The 24125-nt window shown below is 55.1% G+C and overlaps 1 protein-coding gene across 1 annotated transcript; it reads left to right on the forward strand.

The window, feature by feature from the left end:
* Nucleotides 1-1745: 1745 nt before the first annotated feature.
* Nucleotides 1746-2417, forward strand: LOC136495391 (histone H3.2). The gene has a single exon (XM_066491330.1). The coding sequence runs from the start codon at nucleotides 1817-1819 to the stop codon at nucleotides 2225-2227; it is 411 nt and encodes a 136-aa protein (XP_066347427.1). The 5' UTR covers nucleotides 1746-1816; the 3' UTR covers nucleotides 2228-2417.
* Nucleotides 2418-24125: the final 21708 nt, after the last annotated feature.

Genomic DNA, 24125 nt, shown 5'->3' on the forward strand with positions numbered 1-24125 from the left:
ATCCCCAGCGCCCCCTCTCTAGTCTGAGGAGGATGCAAGGTAGTAGAAAGCGAGGAGGAGACACCAAGGCGAGGCAATAGAAGGTGAGGAGGGAGATGCAACACCCGATCTACTTTTGAAACATCCAGATACAACACTTGCAACATACGTCTGAAGACCGATGAAACGATTGAAACATGCGTCTGAAACACTTACAAAAACACACATGAAAGACTTCAAAAACATTGCAACACATCGCAACATCCAGATAAAACACTTAAAACATATGTGCAAAATCTATGCCACATTCAGATAAACACATTTTGCAACATACGCCTGAAAAAACAGATAAAACATTGGGAACAAACATTTTTTGCAACATAAGTGTACAACCATTATGCAATATCTCGATCTACTTTTGCAACATCCATATAAAACCCTTGCAATATACCTCTGAAACCATTGAAATACTTGAAACATACGCTTACAACATACATTTCTGTACAATATCACCTTGTTGCTTGGATGAATGGAGCTCGTCGTTGTGGAGCTCGACACCAACGCAGAGCTCGATGCCACAGAGTACGCGGAGGTCGTCGGTACGGAGGTCATCGGCGGCACAGACCTCGGCAATGGCCGCGGCACGGCAGGCGTATGGAGCCAGCGTGGCCACGACGGGAGTCACGAGTCCGGGTTTGGGAGGCAGGCGGCGCCGGCGGAGTCCGTCCCTCATGAGTAGAGGGGCCAGACGCCTATATCATTTCATTATCAATATGAAAATAGCTTGGGCCTTGTTTCTGGTTAGAGGTCTAAATAACTTGCCAAACAAAAAATGTTGCAAGAAAGTTGGAAGTTGATCGGTTGGATTGCAAGCGTGCGCCTGAGTAGACTAATGATAGAGATAACATATACACTCGTTTTATCTAATGGAAAGGTGATAAGTTTTTAAATACATAAACAATATACTCGAGTATATTAATAGCTCTTTTTAAATGTGGCTGTCGTCCATGCATATCCATGTGTACCCAGGTAAAATAGAAAAAAACACAAGATAATAGTTTGCGTAACTTAGAAATAATCATTTTTTGTCTGTTACAATTGAGTTGCATATATACCCATCATAGCTAAAAGCTAGCAGATTGGCGGTAGATTTGTGTTGCATAACACGTGATTAGACTAACACGTAATCACAAGCTTCTTGTTTTTTCAATTTCTTTTTTTCCCTATATCTAGCTTCCTAAGGGTATTGGCCTGTTTGTTTTGCTAAAAAATTATGGCTGAAAGTACGGTTTGCTGATTTATTGTGAAAGAGAAATACTGTTCATTCGCTGAAATAGTATGACTCATAGAAAGCAAACAGAAATATCTGCTTGTAATTTCCACTGTATCAATACGAACGAATACCTTCAGTGCCGATTTTGTTATTGTTAAAATACATGTGTTTACAGTCGCTCGTCTGTCGCCTCGCGAACGAGGAAAAACCTCTCTTCCAAAAGAGACAGAGAAGAAAACACGAGACACCTTGTGGGGTCCACGATCCACTCCAATACCGTCTCCGCCAATGGCGTAGCACCATCACCCGTCACGCGGATCGGCACCATCAGCAGCGCCACGACCACCGTCCATCTCCATCCGACGGCCGAGACCCACCAGCCTTTTCTTCCCCGGCCCGCGCCGCCTCCCCCAAAATTTTCGCGATCCCGCCTTGCTGCCGCCCGCTACAAATACCCGCCCCGAAACACAGGCCCAGCATCCACAGCTCGCATCCGTGTTCCCATTTCGAATCCTCCTCCAATCTCGTCGCGCTGCCCGCCCCATCCTCCCGCCGCTCCCTCCGATGGCCCGCACGAAGCAGACGGCGCGCAAGTCGACCGGCGGCAAGGCGCCGCGGAAGCAGCTGGCCACCAAGGCGGCGCGCAAGTCGGCGCCGGCCACCGGCGGCGTGAAGAAGCCGCACAGGTTCCGCCCCGGCACCGTCGCGCTCCGGGAGATCCGCAAGTACCAGAAGAGCACGGAGCTGCTCATCCGGAAGCTCCCCTTCCAGCGGCTAGTCCGGGAGATCGCGCAGGACTTCAAGACGGACCTGCGGTTCCAGTCCTCGGCTGTGGCGGCGCTGCAGGAGGCCGCCGAGGCGTACCTGGTGGGGCTCTTCGAGGACACCAACCTCTGCGCCATCCACGCCAAGAGGGTCACGATCATGCCCAAGGACATCCAGCTCGCGCGCCGCATCAGGGGCGAGAGGGCCTGAGCGCTGCTCTTTGTCTTCGTGTTCTTTCGTTTGGTTTCTTGGTCTGTAGTGTCAGAACTAGACGTGCAATCTTGCCCTGTTATCTTGTACTGATGTTCTAGGCAAATCGGTTTGGCTGTGATGAATGTGATTCAGTGATTATGTGCATTGTGTTTATTTGGTTTATTATCTTTCGTGGTGCAAGATTTAAATTCGAAATTATAGGGTGAGCTGTTGGATGTTGACTGAGACTATCTCCAATCATGAGAACGCAAACATAAGATCTATTTCAAGATTTAAGTCATGTATAGAGAAAAGAGTCATGCACCCAAAATCTTTCATCCCCAACAACGAACCCAAAAAAGACTCCAGTTTCCTCCGTCTTCGTCTTCCCCGTGGCTGGCCACCGAGCTGCGAGCTCCGGTGTGAGATCCGGCGAGGCGTGCGGCCCTTTCGCGCGAACAGCTCGTCTGCATACAGAGCCCAAAACCAATCCAGTATACTGTGAAAAAGAAGAGCTTTTTCCTGAATCGCTGCACTCAAGAAACCAACCGAGGAAGCATCAATCGAATCGAGCTCAAATGCGGAGAGAAGACGGATAAGACAAGGACCTCAGGCAAACCGAAGTAAATGCGTCAACAACCGGAGCTTCAGCAGGTACCTGAATCTAGCAGGGGCAGGTCAATCCAGACGCAAAGCCAAGCAGGCGCGGGGGGTGGGAGGAAGGGAGGGGGGCTGCCGGGGGCCGGCTGTAGCAGGCATAGGCACCGCCGCGTCGCCGCTTCGGGAGGGAAGGGAGAGGGGAAGGGAGAGAAATGGAGGGAAGGCAGAGAGAGGGAGAGAGATGCGAGGGACGAGCGGAGACAGGAGAAAGGGGAGGGGCCGCCGGTGGTGCTGCGCCGGCTGCTGCTGCTGCCGGGAGGGGGTGCCGCACGAGCCGGCTCCGTCCCCACCGCGAGCGGCACCTTCGGAGATTTGCGTCGTCTCTCAGTCGAGACGCTTATTTGCGTTTCGTTGCGGTTTGAACCCAAAATGCGTTCCGTGTTTGGGTCATCTGTTGGAGTATGTTTTTGATACCCAAAACACTGTGAACGACCTATTTTGCGTTTGGGTTGCGTCATTGGAGACAGTCTGACAAAGCCATCTTTGGTGTATCATTCCTTTTGTTTTTTTTTGTTGCTGGAGAAAACGAGAAGTTGGGCTGGCCCATCCTCTTCTAACTGAAGTAGAGAGACCCTTTGTCATGATATCTGCAGAATGTCCTGCTGTTGTGACCTGCATTGCACCGCGTCACTGATGACGATGATGACCACTCTCTGGACGAAATGGATGTGTCCAACTCGATGTGCTTTTGTTTGCCTGTCATGCACACATGCGCGATGCACCTGGTTAGCAGCCATATACATTGTTGATGCTGTATCGCAGAAAACTACAGTAGCCTTCAACAACGACAGTGCAATTCTCTATGCGCCAAATTTGACCAGCACCATTCAGAAATTCAGGAACAAATCTCAAATCTTTTGAAAGGATTTTATTTAAACTAATAAGTTCCACAAGTTTTGATTTATATTCCATCGCATGTGCTCAGAGCGTGTTTAGTTGGAGGGAATTTTGGAATTTGGCTACTGTAGCACTTTCGTTTTTATTTGGCAATTAGTGTTCAATCATGGACTAATTAGGTTCAAAACGTTCGTCTCGCAATTTCCCATCAAACTGTGTAATTAGTTTTTTTCGTCTACATTTAATGTTCCATGCACGTATCGCAAGATTCGATGTGATATGTACTGTAGCACTTTTTGGGAAGTTATTTTGGAACTAAACACGAGCTCAGTGGATAGAGTTGGGCACAAATTTGTGTCATGGGCAGGATGGCCGGCCCACATGAGCCGCTCCCTCCGGCCCTGCACCTCAGCTCTGTGCAGTGTGCACTCCGGAGTTGGGCCTTGTTTAGTTTGTAATTTTTTTGGCGAAATGGTACGGTAGCACTTTCGTTGTTATTTGGTAATTAGTGTCCAATCATAGTCTAATAATTAGGCTTAAAAGATTCGTCTCGTGAATTTCGTCTAAATTGTTTAATTAGTTTTATTTTTTATTTATATTTAATGCTTCATGCATGCGTCCAAAGATTCGATGTGACGGGGAATCTTAAATTTTTTTGCAAAATGAAGTGGAACTAAACGGTACCTTGGTGGATCACTGAATTGCTAGATTTCATCATTGAGAAAGAAGTTACTGAGCCGGGTGCGTGAGTGGCATCAGGCCCGTACATTAGCAGGTGCAAAGTGTTGCGACAGTTCAGGGCCTCCAAAATTATAGGGACTATAAATTTACACATTACACTAAGTATTAAGTACTAAGTAGCAATTAGCGACCAGGCCTGCAATCAATAATTTGTTAATTGGAGCATTGGCCCAACGTAAGGCCCAAAGCCATCCGCCATGCCAGCCCACCAGCCTGCTGGGGTGACTCCTTAGCTTCCCCATATGTACAGATTGGCCGGCGACGTTTTATTTTCCTGTGCCGGTGTGCTGCAAACCGGCCGCTGCTAGAGCTGCAGCACACCGAGTCGCCGACGTCGGTAGTTCGGCACCGCGGCGACTACGCCACCATCATCGCCAAGACGCCAAGCCGTCGTCCGCCGAGAGTCAACACATCGGCAGCTCGGTATGCACACGGCTTTCATCCCCAATTGTTTACGTTTGTATCTTAAAAAGCAAATTAGTCTAAAAAAATGCATTATAATCAGGGATTCCAGAGGAGATTTCGAGATTTGCATCATATCTTCTAGAAATAGGAGGTTTGATTCTGATCATGAAAATATAATGGAAGATATAATTGAAGACTTCATTTCAAAGAATACTAAGAGAATGATGCTTTTTCAGTAGAACATAAGGTCAGTTGGTTGCCTAAGTACTTTTTGTATTGTTTTATCATTAAGATTTGATATGTTCTAAGTACGGTAAGAACAACGTATATTTGAAGCTTTATAATTAAGCAAAAGTATGCTTTTGTTATACTTATATCATTTTCTTATATAATTTTAGGGCCACATCACGCGTTTCGTTTAGGGTCTTCCAAATCGTAGGTACGGACCTGGTGGCATAGTGCCAATGCCAATTGTAGAAGGCGTGGTAAGCGCACCAGGACCCACACTAGACGTTTCTTGCAAAGATGGAGGAGCCATTAGTCTTTGACAATCTTGATGCCACTGGCGAAACAGCGTGAGAGAGAGTGAGACCATGAGGAGAGAGAGAGAGAGGATATTTCCCTCAAAAAAAAAAAGAGAGAGAGGATATTGAAAAGAATGCGATGTTTACTGTCACCACATTGCTAAGTGCTCCAAAAACCAAGTCTCACTTCCACACTGTCGTGTTCGTGTCCTTAGCCTTCATGAATATCCTTGCACTATACGCTGAATATAATTACCGGGGGTAAAAAAACCAAGTGGCCTCAATGGCTCAATATGAACCTTTTATCATTAATCCTGCAAAATAAAGTGAGCCACATATTCTTGTACTCATCAATCACTGAACCCCGCACTAGAGGCCTCCATTTGAAGTGCAGGCGTTTAAACCTGAAGCATTGCCTTGTTCGCTTGGCTGATAAGCCATGGCTGAAAGTACTGTTGGCTGATTTGTTGTGGGAGAAAAATACTGTTCGTTGGCTGAAAAAGTACAGCTTATAAGCCAAGCAAACAGTGCGGCAGAAGTGGTGATGGCAGTGAGCAGTCAGCCAATCACGTGTGTGCGTGGGAATTGTAATAAAGGCATGCTGCCTAAAATTTTCTTTTGGTCCATAAATAGTTTGCTCAACGTATGTATTGGGATAGCAAATAAAAACAGCGGCTTCACCAGTCCATTCGAGCACTATCCTGCCTATCTCTGTTTTTTCATTTTTCATCTGAACATCTGTTGCCCGGTTTGCAATACAAATGAATACATCAATATTGTGTTGCAGTCTGTGTGTTCTGAATTTCTGAACCTGGGCTAAGTCCAACATTCATTACCCAGCCTCTCTTCCGGTCTTCCCTGACAAGTGACAAGGGGTATATCCTGGTCGATCTGTCCATGCAACATGCAAGGCTTCAAAATTTTTCTTTTCCATTCCTAAGGGCGCGTTTAGATGCAATTTTTTTTGGGGTTTTGGCTACTGTAGCGTTTTCGTTTGTATTTGGCAATTAGTATCTAATTATGGACTAATTAGGTTCAAAAGTTTCGTCTCGCGATTTCTCACCCAACTGTGCAATTGGTTTTTTTTTCGTCTACATTTAGTACTCCATACATGTGCCGTAAAATTCGATGTGATAGACACTGCGCAAAAATTTTTAGGAACTAAACAGGCCCTAAGTTTTTGTTTGGGAGAGAGGCGATCGATCAGTAAGCCCTCGGCCGTGTCGCTTAGGGCGAGGAGCCGGTGTGACTGAGTGTGCGTGTGTAACTGGGAAAGGAGCTCGGCGGCTGTGAACTCGTCAACTCAAGCTACGTAGGCGACGATGGGGCTGGGGTTAGGCAGGGGCGTGAGGGAGACAGCAACCATGATATGTATCCCTTTCAGAATACTGCAATCATGTTTGTCAAACACATCCTAATCATATGTGCACCTAATTTCCTGTAGGCATGGTTAGAAATTTAGGCATTTTCATTATCAATTTAATCCAGAAAAATAACATCAGCAGGTTCGTGATGGCATATATGTGCATGTGTATATCTCTTATGAACGCTACAGCATGCAGAGATAACATACACAAGAATACAGTAAAAACGAGTACATTAATCACAGAGATTAGAATGTACCCAACGGAGGGTCCCATGCCGAGGGCATCAGAGGCTCCATTCGCACTAGTCGACATAGTGCGTTGCTCGAAGTCGTGGATCACAGTCGGTGCAGGACGATGTTCGCAGTGTAGTCCCACGAACGGATCACTAGAAAGAAGACCGGTTCCGAGAGCGATCACCACTGGGAAGAAGACGTAAGTGGACGAGCAGTCGCGAATCGCTCCCCAAAAACCTAATCGCCGCACACCCCGTGCAAGGTTCTCAGGCGGACAAGGGTTTCAGAGGCACCTGCTCTCCCGCTACTCCGTGCGCGCAGAGATACAGGACGGGGAAGCCAAAGGGCTGCTGAGATGTGGTTTCTCTCAGGAGCGGTTGCGGAAGACGGTAATCTAGACCGACGGCTCTCGGGAGCGGTTGCGGAAGACGGTAATCTGGACCGACGGAGGACTGACGGGAAGAGAGATGTGGTTTCTCTCGGGAGCGGTTGCGGAATACGGTAATCTGGACCGACGGCTCTCGGGAGCGGTTGCGGAAGACGGTAATCTGGACCGACGGAGGACTGACGGGAAGGGAGAGAGGCAGCGGAGAATCCGCAATCAGTTCGCCTCCACCATCAAAGGAAGTAACTCCCGTGATTATGTGGATTAAGTGGCAAAAGACTGGCCACGTCCACTTGCCGCCCGCCTGCCATGGCCCGGCCGGCGGCGGCGGCGCACGCGCGTGGCACGCCTATGTCCTTTTCTCATCTTCTCAATTAAGATGAATAATTTTCAACCATATAAGCTGAGTCAACGTTCAGCCAAAATCCCGTATGGTATTAAACCATATAACGCTTAATGTTACTGTCGGTGTTTCGGATCGGGGGGTCCTCAACCGACTAGTGAATTTGTTCTGCGTGCTCCCGATTCCGGATGGTGATGCAAAGAGACACAAGGTTTATACTGGTTCAGGCAATCGGCGCCCTACGTCCAGTCTGAGGGATAGAACTTGTATTCCTTGCACCGAAGTGCTCGTAGTAGGGGGTTACAAGCTAAGGGAGAGAGGGAACTTGTCCCAGGTCTCGGTAGGGGTCGTGGGGCCGTTTGAGACGTTGCTCTCAAGCGGCTGGAAGGTGCGTGTGTGTGTGTGTGTTATCCGGGGCGTCCCCCCTAAGTGGCCCAAGTCCTCTCCTTTTATAGTTGAAGGGGGGACAAGGGCAGTACATGTATTACTATGCGGCGTCGTGCCGACAGGGACGGCATGTCCAAGCCTTATGGCCTGTTCCTGTGGTGGCGTGGTCGTCGGAGCGGCCCATCCTTGGAGTACTGGGGCGGCGTGGTCGTCCCATCAGGTCCTGTGCGTCGTGGGAGCCCCAGGAATGCCTCGGAGTGGACGTGGCGGCGACCATAAGCCGCTGTGGACGGACTATGCACGAGGCCATAACTTGGTCGGGGCCGAGGCTGGTACTGCGGTGGGGGGGTCTCGGCAGGCGCGGACCCCAATATTGCCGAGGCCCTGATGTACAGTGCCGAGGCCTTGGTGTACAGCGCCGAGGCCTTGAGCGGGCGGCTGATCGTGGACACAGTGGTAGGACACAGTGGCCGGTAACCCCCGTCATACCCTGTCCCAGGCGCTGATCGTGGGCATAGTGTTGGGACACAGTGGCCGGTAATCCCCGCCGTGCCCTGTCCTGGCCGGTATGGCGCTGATGCGACTTCGGGTCGCATCGGCCATTCTGTGACGTTGAGCCACTGTCCGGCTGAGATTGCGGGAGTGGTTGAAAGTATTAATGAGACGTGACGCGTTGTCGGGAGGGTCGGCCGAGGCGGGGGGCGAGGGACCACGGACGAGCCGGCCTCGAGCGACACGGAGAATGCTCCTTGCCGAGGCCTCGCGCGAGAGGCCTCGCGCGATACGGAGAACGCGGCCTCGCGCGAGACGGAGATTAGGCTCCTTGCCGAGGCCTCGCGTGGAAGGCCTCGCGCGATACGGAGAACGCGCCTCCTACCGAGGCCTTCTGTGGAGAGCCTCGGGCGAGGCGGAGACGGCGTTCCCTGCCGAGGCCTTCCCTGGGGAGCCTCACCAGGATGCCGAGACCTCCTTCTCGGGGCTCGAGGCGAGGAGGAGGAGGACCCAGTGGGCCTGGTCGCGACGGGGAGGGGCCCACGACTTACCTTTTTGCTTTTATTATTTTTTAGATGGGACTTGGGCAACCCATTTGATGTTTTGCTTAGGGTACACCATTCCAAGGTACCCGACAGTAGCCCCCGAGCCTCGGGGGGAGTACGTGTATTCCCCCTGAGGGTTTGCCGAGGCTTGGTTTCTACCCGCTTCGTAGGAATTGGGGTTTGTTTGTTAAGGTTCCGGTGGGCGCGCGCGAGCGCACCCACCGGGTGTAGCCCCCGAGCCCCTGGGGGAGTGGAGTTACTCCTCTAGGGGCTTTCTTCATTTCCGTGTCTGAATGAGTAGTTCTTATTGCATTTGCCAAGCCCCCAAGCGTAAGTTCGGGTTGCGGGGGTCTCGGCGAGGCTGCAGGGAAAAAGGCCTTTAGCCTCCGCGCGGAGCGAGAGGTTCGTCGGGGGTCCCCTGACTTTTGGTATGATCCTCACGCTTCCTTTCGTTCGGAAGGAGGGGTGGAATGTGCCATGCTACCCTCGATGGGCACGAGCGTGGACACTTCCGGTGAGCTGTTAGCGGGTAGTCTGAGTGGAGGCCCGAGCCCCGTTCACTGGGGGACGGCTAGTGGTCCAGGGACGCACTCCAAGAGTACCAGGGGGTTTCTCTAGTGGGTGCCGAGGCCGTTTGTGGGCCTCGGTGGCTCGGTGCCTCCCTACGGTGGGATCCCATTCGGATACTTCCCTGCCGGTCTCGGACACGACTTAGGATGCCCCGAGCGACCGTTCGCTTGGGTCTGGGCCATTCGTAGGCTCGCCCCGGTGTCGTCCCTGACTCTGTTGCCCTGGGGCGGCTGTCGAAACCTTTTGGAGGCCCAGCCTTCGAACCTCTGGACCGTAACGGGCTCAGCGCCCTTTTATCGTGTTTGTAGCGAAACCTCTAGCGCGGTTTTGGACTGTTTGTCTTTGTTTTGGGTGTTCTGGCCCTTTCATCTGGTCTTCACGTGTCCTTTTCGTTCGGACGGAGGGTTAGTTTGCCGAGCCCATTCTGGTCTCGGCAAGGTTGCAGGAAGAGCCCCTAGCCTCTGCGTGAGAGGGCCGTCGGGAGTTCTCCTGACTTTTTATATGCCCCTCGCGCGTGAGGGTTTGTTTGCCGAGGCCCCTTTGGGCGCGAGCCCGGGTCATGAGGTCTCGACATATTTGCAGGAGGAGCCCCCTAGCCTCTGCATAGGGCGAGAAGGCCATCAGGGGTTCCCTTGACTTTTTATGCGACCCTCGCGCTTCCTTTTCGCTCGGAAGGAGGGGTGGAACGTGCCTCGCTACCCTCGATGGGCACGAGCGGTGGCACTTCCGGTGAGCTGTTATCGGGTAGTCCGAGTGGAGGTCCGAACCCCGTTCGTTAGGGGACGGCTAGCGGTCCAGAGACACACTCTAAGAGTACCAGAGGATTTCTCTAGTGGGTGCCGAGGCCGTTCGTTGGGCCTCGGTGGCTCGGTGCCTCCCTACGGTGGGATCCCATTCGGATACTTTCCTGCCGGGCCTCGGTGGCTCGGTGCCTCCTAGGCGTTTCGCTCGCTTGGGTCTCGGCCCCGTATAGGCTCGCCCGCAGTTGCCCCTGACTCTGTTATCCTGGGGCAGCTGTCGAAACCCTTTGGGGTCCAGCCTTCGAACCCCTGGATCGTAACGGGCTCAGAGCCCGATTCCTTCCTATGAAAGGAACAGGCCACGGGAAATATCCTCCCTATTGGCTCGGCCGCGGGTGGCGCGCCTTTTGAGGCGGTTTCACGAGGAGGCGAAACGACGCCTGCTGCCGTAGTGGGCGAGCGCGACATGATGGACGGGACGTAACTGTTCTCGCATTTAATGCGGGAGACGTGGGCGCGTGGGCCGCCGAAATCGGCTCGTGGTTAACCGCGTCGGACGGGGAAAACCTCCCTGATTTCATCGCCCGTTCGTTTCACCTCCTCCCTGCATAAATACCCGAAGAGTCTCGCCCCTCCTTATCTTACCTTGCCTGCCTCCTTCGTTGAGCCGTCACCAGAGCAGCGGGTGCCGGGAAGAAGAGGAGAGAAGAGCAAGTCTAGGGAGAAAGCGAGAAAAAAGCAAGAGCGTGGAGGGAGAGAGAAAAACTCACCACCGCGCCCGATTCCTCCATCGCATTCATGGCCGGCAATGTCGTCGTTGTCGAGGCGGACCCCTGGGATCCGTCAGATGTCACTGAGGAGATGCTCCAGTCGCTTGTCGACGGTGGACTCCTCCGCCCGGTGACAGACCCTATAGGCCGGAGTGGATTGCTCCGTACGGCGAGCTGGAGCCGAGGCCCCGTGACGGCTATGTCGTGAGCTTCGTCTCCTTCCACGAGCGCGGCCTCGGCGTTCCGGTGGATCGGTTCATGCGGGCGCTCCCGCATTACTACGGAGTGGAGCTCCACAATTTTAATCCCAACTCCATCGCTCAGGCGGCTATCTTTGTTGCCGTCTGCGAGGGGTATTTGGGGATCGCTCCCCATTGGGATTTGTGGCTCCACCTATTCCGGGCGGGGCATACTACCAAGCCGACGGGCACGTCGGGCAAGAGGAAGGCATCGAGGGCCGGAGGCTGCACTCTCCAAGTGCGTCAGGACCGCCTGCACCTCTACATCCCGGCCCAACTCGCGTCCTCCAACCGCCGGTGGTACACGAGTTGGTTCTACCTCCGCAATGACGACGGGGGACTTCCCTCTTATACTGGGCGGATTGTGGGGAGTTGCCCGGAGAAATGGAAATGGGGCGTCCCGAAGGTCGACCAGCCCAAGCTAGAGCCGCTCCTGGAGGGGCTGGCGAGGCTGCGGAACCATGGCCTCACCGTCACTGTGGTCGTGGCCGCCTTCCACCGCCGGAGGGTGCTGCCACTGATGGCTCGACGGCGGCGGCTGTTCGAGATGAGGCCGGGTGAGCCCGTCGAAGGCACCCGGATGTCTTCCTCCGCCCTCTCCGACGAGGAAATTCACCGTCGGGTGGGGGAGATGGTAGATGTGAAGTTGAGGGGCGGCAACCTGACCCCCTTCATGATGCGACCGTCGTGGGGGTTTCTTTCGCTGGTAAGTCGAGTGCCGCTGCAGCCTCTGAGCCTTCTCAATCTCCCTTTATCCCTTGTTTCCTTATGCGCGTTTGTGGTTTGTTCAGGGGATGAGGGATGTGCGCTCCTCCCCGCCGCCCGTTCCCGAGGACGCGGGGCAGCGGGCGATTAACCGCGCTCACGCCGACGTGCAGAAGAAGCGGAAGGATGCTACGGCGAGGAAGCACACGAAGCACATCCTTGCGCGCGAGGCGTTGGATAAGCGCCGCCGTCAGCAACGGAAGGAAGGTCTCCCGTTGGAGGAGTCCCCGTCGATGTCGTTGTCGACGGAGGCCTCGGACGGGAATGACAAGGGCGAGGTGGGGCGAGGCCCCCTAGACCACCTTCCGGACGTCGAGGAGGTGGCGCCCGGGGCGTCGGTAAGTAGCCCGGCACCCCCGGGAAGGGGAGAGGAAGCGGACCCGGGGCCGGCGGTGGCCCCCTCCGGGGCCGAGGCCGACACGCCCGAGGCGTGGGCGTTAGGCAAACGCGCCGTCAGCCCGGTAAGCTCGGCGGTCGCGGCGGAGCCGGTGGCGGTGGAGGCGACGCCACCGGCCCCGCAGAGGATCGAAGGGGTGCCAGGGTCCGCCGGGGACCGACCGGCGCCGATGGATACGGATGCGACGCCATTGCCGTCGCCTCCGCCGTTGCGGAGGAGGTTTGCTATGGCGAAGCTGGGGCTGCCCCGTTCAAAGTAAGTGTGTTTTTGGCGGGGTTATGGTGTCTTCCATTCGCTTTTTTGGTCTCGTGCTGACCCTGTAGGTTGTTTTTCTTTAGTCGGAAGCGGCCTGCGGACGACCTCCCCTTGGCGCCCCTTAAAGTGCTTAAGGCAAGCCCCGGCTCCTCTGCCCACTAGGTGGCGGAGGCACAAGCCGCTATCCAGCGCGGCGCGGCGTCGACGAGGGTCGACCCACAGGAACCGGCTGCCCAAGGAAGGGTTGCCGAGGTGGCCCCTACACGGTCAGATGGGGCCATCGTGCCCTTTGTTGCCGAGGCTCCCAGGGCCTTCGGGGCTGAGGCGATGGGGGCCCTGGCGCCCATGACCGCCGAGACCGCAGTGTCCGCGGCCGGCGCTTCTGCGTCTGCCGAGGCCATAATGACGGAGGCCGGAGCCCCCGAGACCGCCAAGCCCATGACTGCAGAGGCTGGAGCCCCCGAGGTCACCACGGCCGTCGTGATGGCAGCGAGGCTGTCTGTGCAGGAGGCGGAGATGTCGGCGGCGGAGGCCTCGGCCGTGCCCTTGGCTCAGGGCCCGCCGTTGTTGCGGGAGAGTGCCCGGGAGACGGAGGTCTATCCGATCTCCTCCGATGATACTTCTCGGGCACGGGAGGTGGTTGGCACCGAGGAGACCGACGCTGTGGAGCAGCCGGTGCCGCTCTTAGACGAGGGAAGCTCGGCCCTCGTGCGGGTGCGACCCGAGCCCCGCGGGTGGGATCACCCGTGGGTACTGTGGCGGAGCCGGGACGACCCTGAGGGGGAGCCTTTGTTCGCCCTCGAGGACACGGCCGAGGGCGGGCGTTGGAGTACCTTCGAGCAGTACCGCGAGCTGGCGGAACGGTCGCTACGGACGGCGCTGTCCGTGGTGGCCGACGAACTGCCCGGAGTCGCTCAGGTTCGTGCTTTCCTTTCTCGCACGATGTTGTTCTTTCCTTGGTTTTGTCGTAATCGACGACCTCTGCTCTGCCTCCTCAGGAGCTCGAGACCCGGTCCCTCGGGAAGTCGGTCTTCCTCCGACGGGAGAGGGGAATCTGGGACCAGCTTCAGACGCAGAGGGGCCTTCTTGCCGATGCTAACGAGCTTCTGTTGGCCCGAAGCGCGGAGGTGGAGGACCTCCGCCTTCACTGTGCCGACGCGAAGGTCGAGGCGGCTACAGCCCAGACGCAGCTCGCCCCCTTGGCGGCGTGGATCAAGGAGCTGGAGGAGGAGCTTACCCGCACCGTCAGCGACCGGGATGCCTTCAGGTCCCGGGCTGAAGAAGCGACGACCTCGGGCAAGGCCCTCGCCGGGCAGTTGGGGGCAGAGGAGAGTGTGCACCGGCTGACCAAAGGCGCTCTGAACGAGGCCCTTGCTGCGGTTGAGGCCTCGCAAATCGAGGCTGTGGTTTTGAGGGAGACGGTCGAGGGTGAGTTTGAGTCCCCTTGTTTTGTTTTCTTCCCCTTATGTTCGCTTCCTAACTTCCTTGTATGACACAGAGCTGGGGAGTGAAGCCTCCAGGGTGGCCGAGGCCTCTCGAGTCGAGGCCCAGCGGTTGAAGGAGAAAGCCGAGGCCTGTCAGGCCGAGACCCGACGCTGGGAGCTGAAGGCCAAGGGTGAGCTCCGTGGGCTCCCGTCCCTAACTTAGGTTGTTTTTTCTCTGGCTCGACCTCATTTCATTTTCCATGGTGCAGAGTCAGAGGCGGAGGTCGTTCGGGCCACCGAGGCTTCCAGCGCGGTGCAGACGGTGCTCGAGACCGAGATCGGGGAGCACGAGGCGCTAAAGCATGCTGCCCTTTCCGCCTGCGAGGCCCTGGAAGTCGAGGGGGTTCAGTCGGGCAGCTCCCTGGGGAGCCGCCTAATTGCGCTGAGCAGCCAGATGCGCGAGCGGCTCCGAGGGGCGCTGCACACGGGTGTCAAGCGGGCGATGGCCGTCATCTCCTCTCACTACCTTAGCGTCGTCCTCCCAGCCATCAGTGATGGCTACGTTCTGCCTGATGATGACGAGGAGGCCCACGCGGAGGTCGCGAAGCTGCTAGAGGTGGCGGAAGGCCCTAGCACGGCGCTAGCAACGCTCTTTGAAGATGAGGTGGTTCCTCCCCTACCCTCTGCCGGTGCTGGGGGCCCTGAGCCTTAATCTGGGCCCCGGGGGCTATGTAAAGATAGAATAGGGGTTATTTTTGTATCATAACGTTTGTGGCCGTCGAGGCTTTTATTTCTGACGTATTTGTGTTTCTTAGTTGTTTTTCTCATATTTTCGAGCCTTTGCCCTCTGTTGCTCCTGATCCGATTTCGTTTGCAAAACACCCCTTTGGGGCCTAAGCCGTCCCTTGAGCGAGAGGTAGTGAGGGAGTGCCATAGCCCGGGGGCGTAGGCCGTCTCGCGACTCAGCCGGCCTCTTGCTTAGGAAACAGACCTTGGTCCGAGGAGTCTCTACAAATGATTCGTCAGAGCCTGCTAGAGACTTGGCGTAGGAATTTTTTCGAAAAGCAACTAAAAAATGGCGCGTGGGACCTAGGGGAAGTCCCCCATCTAGCCCCCGAGGGAGGCTTGGTTCTGCTAAGGCAGAGCCGAGTCTCCCTTATTGTGTTTGTTGTACTGCCGAGACCTACTGTGGGCTCGGGGGGTTTCTCGAAAAGTAAAGACCAACTAAAGAGCGCTTTTTAATTGCATTTCGAGAAACGATATATACAACACTTGGAAATTTAGGGATAAAAGCGACGTAGCTGTTCTATGTTCCAAGCGTTGGTGAAGATTTCGCCCTTCTCATTGGCCAACTTGTAGGTCCCGAGCTTCAGGATTTGGGCAATGATGTACGGTCCTTCCCATGGCGGGGTCAGCTTGTGGCGACCCTTGTTGCTCTGTGCTAGCCTCAGCACCAGGTCGCCTACCTTTAGGTCTCAACCTCAGACGCGTCGGGCCTGATAGCGCCGCAGGCTCTGCTGATACTTGGCCGAGTGTAGTAGCGCAACGTCTCGGGCTTCCTCCAGCTGATCGAGGGCGTCCTCTCGGGTTGTGCGGTTGCTTTGTTCGTTATAGGCTTGCAGCCTCGGGGAACCATATTCCAGGTCGGTGGGGAGGATGGCCTCGGCCCTCCTCTGTTGTCGAGGTGCAGCCGATGGAAGGTTTGTGGAGGTCTCTGGCGAAGACGTTCGGGGGGACCGGGGCCCGTGCCGAGGCCATCTTTGCCAGCTCGTCGGCGGCCTCGTTGTACTTTCACGCGATGTGATTTAGTTCGAGACCGTCGAACTTGTCTTCTAGGCGTCGCACCATCTTGCAGTAAGCCTCCATTTTAGGGTCGAGGCAGTTTGACTCCTTCATCACTTGGTCTATGACGAGCCGCGAGTCGCCTCGGACATCGAGGCACCATGCCCCAAGCTCGATGGCGACTTGTAAGCCATTAATGAGGGCCTCGTATTCGGCCACGTTGTTGGAGGCGGCGAAGTGGAGCCGCACCATGTAGCGCATGTGTACTCCGAGGGGCGAAATGAAGAGCAGACCCGCGCCTGCCCCGGTCTTCATCAGGGATCCGTCGAAGTACAGGGTCCAGCACTCCGTCTGAATCTGAGCGGGTGGCAATTGAGTATCTGTCCATTCAGCCATGAAATCAGCCAAGACCTGAGACTTGATCGCTTTTCGAGGCGCAAAGGTCAAGGTTTCCCCCATAAGCTCGATAGCCCACTTGGCTATCCTGCCCGAGGCCTCTCGGTTATGGACTATCTCGCCTAGGGGGAAGGATGATACCACAGTCACTGGGTGTGACTCGAAGTAGTGGCGCAGTTTGCGCCGGGCCAGGACCACGGCGTAGACCAGCTTCTGGATGTGGGGGTAGCGTGCTTTGGTCTCGGAGAGCACCTCGCTGATGAAATAGACCGGTCGCTGGGTAGGCAGAGTATGCCCTTCTTCCTGCCTCTCTACTACTACGGCGGCGCTGACCACTTGGGTTGTTGCGGCGACGTAGAGTAAGAGGGCCTCGTCCAAGGTCAGGGGTATCAGAACGGGAGGATTGGTGAGCAGCCTCTTGAGTCTATCGAGGGCTTCCTCGGCCTCGGGGATCCAAGAAAAACGCTCGGACTTTCTCAAGAGTCGGTACAAAGGCAAACCTTTTTCGCCGAGGCGCGAGATGAAGCGGCTCAGGGCCGCAAGACATCCCATGACCCTCTGTACTCCCTTGAGGTCTCTGATTGGTCCCATGCCGGTTATAGCCGAGACCTTCTCTGGGTTGGCCTCAATGCCGCGTTCCGAGACTATGAATCCCAAGAGCATGCCTCGGGGAACCCCGAACAAACACTTCTCAGGGTTGAGCTTGATGCCCTTCTCTCTAAGGCATTTGAAGGTTACCTTCAAGTCATTCACGAGATTCTCAGCCTTTCTAGTTTTGACCACGATGTCGTCTATGTAGGCCTCGACGGTCTGCCCGCTGTTGTCGCCAAAGACCTGGGTCATGCACCGCTGGTACATGGCACCTGCGTTTCTGAGGCCGAAGGGCATCGTCACGTAGCAGTACATGCCAAACGGTGTGATGAAAGAAGTCGCGAGCTGGTCGGACTCTTTCATCTTGATCTGATGGTAACCGGAGTACGCATCGAGGAAAGACAGGGTCTCGCACCCTGCGGTGGAATCAATGATTTGATCGATTCGAGGTAATGGGAAGGGGACCTTTGGACAGGCTTTATTCAGACCAGTGTAGTCTACACACATCCTCCATTTCCCATTTTTCTTCTTGACTAAAACGGGGTTAGCCAACCACTCTGGGTGGGATACTTCCTTGATGAACCCGGCCGCCAAGAGTTTCTGTACCTCCTCTCCGATGGTCCTGCGCTTTTCTTTGTCGAAGCAGCACAGGCGTTGCCTCACCGGTCTAGATCCAGCCCAGATGTCCAGGGCGTGCTCAGCGACTTCCCTTGGTATGCCCAGCATGTCCGAGGGACTCCATGCGAATATGTCGGCGTTCGCATGGAGAAAGTCGATGAGCACGGCTTCCTATTTGATGTCGAGGGTGGTGCTGATCCTCAGCGCTCGGTCGTCGGGGCATGCGGGGTCGACCGGGATGAGTTTGATGGTTTCAGCGGGCTCGAACGCCCCCGCGCGACGCTTGGAGTCAGGCACCTCGCCACTGAGTTGGTCGAGGTGGGTGATGAGGGTCTCGGCCTTCGCAAGAGCCTCGGCGTACTCGATGCACTCGACGTCGCAGTCGTATGCATGTTCGTACGTGGACTCGATTGTGATGACACCATTAGGGCCTGGCATCTTGAGCTTGAGGTAGGTATAGTTGGGCACTGCCATGAACTTGGCGTAGCACGGTCACCCTAGGATGGCGTGGTAGGCTCCCCCGAACCCGACTACTTCGAAGGTGAGGACTTCCTTGCGGTAGTTGGAAGGGGTGCCGAAGCAGACAGGAAGGTCGATGCGCCCGAGGGGTTGCGTGCGCTTCCCTGGCACGATGCCGTGGAAGGGTGCGACATCGCCTCGTAGCCTCGACCGGTCGATCTCCAAGAGCTCCAGGGTGTTGGCGTAGAGGATGTTGAGGCCGCTGCCTCTGTCCATCAACACCTTGGAGAGTCGGGTGTTGCCGATGATCGGGTCGACGACCAGTGGGTACTGCTCGGGATTCGGAATACGGTCGGGGTGGTCACCTCGATCAAAGGTGATCGCCTCTCGGGACCAGTCGAGGTACTGGGGGGTGGCCACTTTGACCGAGAAGACTTCTCGGTGTTCCCTCTTGCGCTGCCACGCCGTAAGGCATGCCGAGGGCCCACCGAAGATCATGAAAGCGTTGCGTACCTCGGGGAACCCGTCGTCCTTGTCTTCATCCCAACCGTAGGCGCCCTTCTGCTTGGCGTCGTTGTCGGGGAGCCCGAGCCTGGCGTAGTAGCACCGCAGCATGGTGCAATCCTCAAGAGCGTGCCTGACCGGGCCCTGGTGGTAAGGGCAGGGTTTCTTGAGCATGTCGTCGAAGGGCCTAGGGCCTTTGGGGCCTCGGGGATTCTTGCGCTCTGTGGTCGCGACCAGATCAGCCTCCAGGACCTCCTGCTTCCCTAGGCACCCCTTTTTCTTTTTCTTAGGGAGGTGGGAGGCTGAGGCCTCGGTGGCCTCTTCCCTCCGCTTACCCTTGGTATCGGCGTCGGGGAAGATGGCTCCGACAGCCTCTTCTCCTAAGGCGAAGCTGGTGGCGATGTCGAGGAGCGTGGCAGCAGAGCGCGGGACGTTGCGACCTAACTCTCGGACCAAGTCCCGACAAGTGGTGCCGGAGAGGAAAGCCTGGACGATCTCCGAGTCGCCGACGCTGGGTAGCTCGGTGCACTGTTTGGAGAAGCGCCGGATGAAGTCTCGGAGAGACTCGTCCGGCTTCTGGCGACAGCTCTTAAGATCCCAGGAATTCCCAGGGCGCACGTATGTGCCCTGGAAGTTCCCGACGAAGATCCTAACCAAGTCACGCCAGTCGTGGATTTGCGAGGGAGGGAGATGCTCGAGCTAGGCTCGTGCCGAGTCTGACAAGAGCAAAGGGAGATTGCGGATGATGAGTAGGTCATCGTTCGCGCCACCTAGCTGGCAGGCCAGGCGGTAATCGGCGAGCCAGAGCTCCGGGTTGGTCTCGCCGCTGTACTTCGCGAGATTGGCCGGCTGTCGGAACTGGGCGGGGAAAGGAGCAGCGCGGATGGCCCTGCTGAAGACCCGAGGGCCTGGCGGCTCAGGGGAAGGACTGCGGTCCTCACCGCTATTGTAGCGACCGCCTCGGTGTGGGTGGTAGCCCCAAGTGGGCCCCTCGTTGTCGTGGCGTCGTCGCCTGCTGACCACCTCATGGTCTCCCTGCACCTCGTGTCGATTGCCGAGGCGGTCCAGAAGCACGGGGACCCTGTGGGCTATCGGCGCTCGGTCGAGGTCGGGACGAGCCGGGGCTTTCCTGTCCTGCTAAGGCGGTGCCGTGAGAAGGTTCGAGGCGCCCCCGCGCCGTCGGGAGGCAGAACTCTCGGCCTGCTGAACCGCAGCGGTCTCTAGGAGATCACGGAGCTCACCGCGGACCCGCCGCCCCTCCGTGGTAGAAGGCTCGGGCATTGCGCGAACCAGCATTGCCGCAGCCGCGACGTTCTGACTGGCGCGATTGAAGACTGGGGGTTGCTCGCTCCCTTCGTCGTCATGGATGCGGTGATGCACATCGCGAGCTCTTCGTCGGGCTCCCCCGCCTTCGCCGTGGCCTCGTTGTTCCTGTTCGAGAGAGTCTCGAAGCTGCTGCAGAAGGAGTTGGTCTTGCTCGACCTTGGCCTGGAGCTCATGGAGTTGCTCCAGGTCTGGGCGCTGAGGTCGTGCAAGAGCAACGTTCTCATTTCGTGCGGCCGGCAGGGCATTGCGTGGGGGCGTGACGGCGCCCGCCCCTGGACGAAGTGGGGAGCGGCTACCTGCCCCCTCATCCTCTTCGCCTGCCCTCGGCATCCCGAGCCCGACGTGAAAACACTCGCGAGTGGGGTCGTAAGTGCCTTCGTCGTCGGAGTCGGAGTAACCGAAGCAGTAGTCGCTTGCGGCCAAGAACTGACGCAGAGTCCCAGGGTCATGGAGCCTGGAGAAATCCACTCTGGGCCATGCCTCGTCCTCATCCGAGGAGTCGGCGTGGGTGCTTAGGTCAAGACCGAAGCGCTGGCAGCGTTCTGAGGGACCCTCATGAGCAGCAGCGTATGCGTAGGTGTAAGAAGCGGCGGCATTTCTCAACCCAAAGGGGTATGGGGGTGATGTTGTCGCCAGATTCTGCTCCGCCGGGGTCGGTTCTTCAGGGAGTGGTGGAGCGGAACTTGACGACTGGGCATCATCGCGAGCCACCGGCGATTTCCCTTTGTCCAAGCTCAGGCCAGACAGGTCCCCAGCCAGGGACCTCGTACCAACAGCTGGTCGTAGGATATCGGCGAGGGGTGGCGTGCCGCCTCGGGTTCGCGTAGCGTCGGGGTGGCCTTGCTTGTGTCGTGCCTGGCGAGCGCGGCGAGAGCGGCCGCCCGGGCGCCGCCTGCGCTTGGGCTGCCGGTGCGTAACTTCATCGTCGGACGGTGGGGCTCGAGGAGTGAGGAGTACCATGTCGTACTCATGCCCTAGAGACATGAACTCTAGGCTCCCGAACCAAACTACGGTGCCGAGACGCAATGGTCGCACGGGGTCTGCCATCTGGAACCTGCTGGGATGACAAAACTGACACGCAGATGCCCCTACCTGGCGCGCCAACTGTCGGTGTTTCGGACCGGGGGGTCCTCAACCGACTAGTGAATTTGTTCTGCGTGCTCCCGATTCCGGATGGTGATGCAAAGAGACACAGTCCAGTCTGAGGGATAGAACTTGTATTCCTTGCACCGAAGTGCTCGTAGTAGGGGGTTACAAGCTAAGGGAGAGAGGGAACTTGTCCCAGGTCTCGGCAGGGGTCGTGGGGCCGTTTGAGACGTTGCTCTCAAGCGGCTGGAAGGTGTGCGTGTGTGTGTGTGTTATCCGGGGCGTCCCCCCTAAGTGGCCCAAGTCCTCTCCTTTTATAGTTGAAGGGGGACAAGGGCAGTACATGTATTACTATGCAGCGTCGTGCCGATAGGGACGGCATGTCCAAGCCCTGTGGCCTGTTCCTGTGGCGGCGTGGTCGTCGGAGCGGCCCATCCTTGGAGTACTGGGGCGGCGTGGTCGTCCCATCAGGTCCTGTGCGTCGTGGGAGCCCCAGGAATGCCTCGGAGTGAACGTGGCGGCGACCATAAGCCGTTGTGGACGGACTATGCACGAGGCCGTAACTTGGTCGGGGCCGAGGCTGGTACTGCGGTGGGGGGGTCTCGGCAGGCGCGGACCCCAATATTGCCGAGGCCCTGATGTACAGTGCCGAGGCCTTGGTGTACAGCGCCGAGGCCTTGAGCGGGCGGCTGATCGTGGACACAGTGGTAGGACACAGTGGCCGGTAACCCCCGTCATACCCTGTCCCAGGCGCTGATCGTGGGCATAGTGTTGGGACACAGTGGCCGGTAATCCCCGCCGTGCCCTGTCCTGGTCGATATGGCGCTGATGCGACTTCGGGTCGCGTCGGCCATTCTGTGACGTTGAGCCACTGTCCGGCTGAGATTGCGGGAGTGGTTGAAAGTATTAATGAGACGTGACGCGCTGTCGGGAGGGTCGGCCGAGGCGGGGGGCGAGGGACCGCGGACGAGCCGGCCTCGAGCGACACGGAGAATGCTCCTTGCCGAGGCCTCGCGCGAGAGGCCTCGCGCGATACGAAGAACGCGGCCTCGCGCGAGACGGAGATTAGGCTCCTTGCCGAGGCCTCGCGCGGAAGGCCTCGCGCGATACGGAGAACGCGCCTCCTGCCGAGGCCTTCTGTGGAGAGCCTCGGGCGAGGCGGAGACGGCGTTCCCTGCCGAGGCCTTCCCTGGGGAGCCTCGCCAGGATGCCGAGACCTCCTTCTCGGGGCTCGAGGCGAGGAGGAGGAGGACCCAGTGGGCCTGGTCGCGACGGGGAGGGGCCCACGACTTACCTTTTTGCTTTTATTATTTTTTAGATGGGACTTGGGCAACCCATTTGATGTTTTGCTTGGGGTACCCCATTCCAAGGTACCCGACAGTTACATACCATAGAGTTTTATTTGATTTATTAAATATTATATGGGTCAAGCCCATATTATATCCAACATGCATTAGTATTCCTTTGTGAGGGTAAGTTTAATATTTGCTTGATGCCGGCGAGGACATGCTATCTTTGTTCTTGACCGAAATCAGAATACCCCCGGACAATCTTTTAGATCCAAGGTTTGAAATGGGTGAACTAGTTTTGTTCTGTTCTGACTGCCGGCCAAGCGAGTCCATGCGTCTGCCTCACTGATTCTATTTTCCCAGTCACTACTTGGACTCTCAGACTATGATTTATTTCCTGTTACCATCAATTTCCTCATCAGTGCTGATGATTCCATGTTCCTAAGAGTCATAAGAGAGTTGGCCGTCGTTGACCCCACAAGGTACTGCTATTATTGTTTTAATAATCATAATATCAATTTACAAGAGGGAACCAAAGAAAAAAGACACATTTTGTCAGATACAGAACCAAAGGGCAAAAAGACAGATCTGACTGATGACTGACGACTGATGACTGATGACTAGCATTGATAAGAAATGTTGCGCCAAAAATTAAGAAGGTCCGGTTTGGTAGTGCTTCTTTGCAAACAGTGAGAATCAACCAACCATATACTGATATATTCCATCCTTCCATAATATTTTACATTCTAGCTAATCTCACATATTAATAAGGATCAAGGAGCATTAAAGAGGAAAACTATTCCTCCATTGAGCTATAAGAGCAAGTATAATAGCAGGCTGTAAGCCAACTAAATGCTGATGTGGAGGAGAGAGAGGAGAAGCGGACTGTAAGCTTACAGCCGGCTTGGGCACAAGAACCAAGAAAGTCTGTGAGAGAGACAAGTGGGTCATGTATTAACTGTAAAGAGCTAACTACTATATAAGTAGGTTGAGAGAAGACTGCAAGGAACCTTACAGCCAGCAAGTCGGCTATATTATTAGCCTTACTCTAAGTACTTTGAGATACTCTTTACAGTAACAGACATAGGTAGTTTAGAATTAGGGGTCACTTTAGACTATGTTCATAATAGAGAGCTATAAATTGCTTCTAAAAAACAGATTCTATGGACATTATTGTCAATGACGATTAGAGTCTACCGAATAGATAGCCGGACATTTTTTTTTAATTTCTATGATTTATCTTTTTTTTCTTGGCACTTCTAAACTTCTTACATGATACAATAATTTGCCGCTGATTATGTTGTAATCATGCATGGATTTGATGGTGGAGCACGTCGCCGGGATCAGAAGTGGTTTATTCTAGGAGTCTAAGTGTTCTTTACAACACTAGTTGATGTATCCAACTATTGCTCATTGGAGGCCCTAGAATTTACAATAAATTCTGATGAGGAGTGCAATGAGAAAACATAAATCCTAAAAACTCTCACAATAATCACAAACATCTGTCAGTAGACTATAATCATCATCGTCAATAATAGATATTGGATCTATTCTGTTTTATAAAAAGTTATCCACCTTTATTTGTCATTATGAAAAAACACATAAAGTAATCCTTTTGCATGTAAACTACCCACAATTTTCATTATGAAAGATAAATTAAAATAACCCCCTAAATTCATATGTAAATTACTCACATTTGCTATTATGAAAGATAATTTAAAATAACCCCCTCAAATTTGTATGTAAATTACTCACATTTGCTATATGAAAGATAATTTAAAATAAC

The sequence above is a fragment of the Miscanthus floridulus genome, chromosome 12, assembly GCF_019320115.1.
Source record: "Miscanthus floridulus cultivar M001 chromosome 12, ASM1932011v1, whole genome shotgun sequence".
In the NCBI taxonomy this organism is placed as follows: domain Eukaryota; kingdom Viridiplantae; phylum Streptophyta; class Magnoliopsida; order Poales; family Poaceae; genus Miscanthus; species Miscanthus floridulus.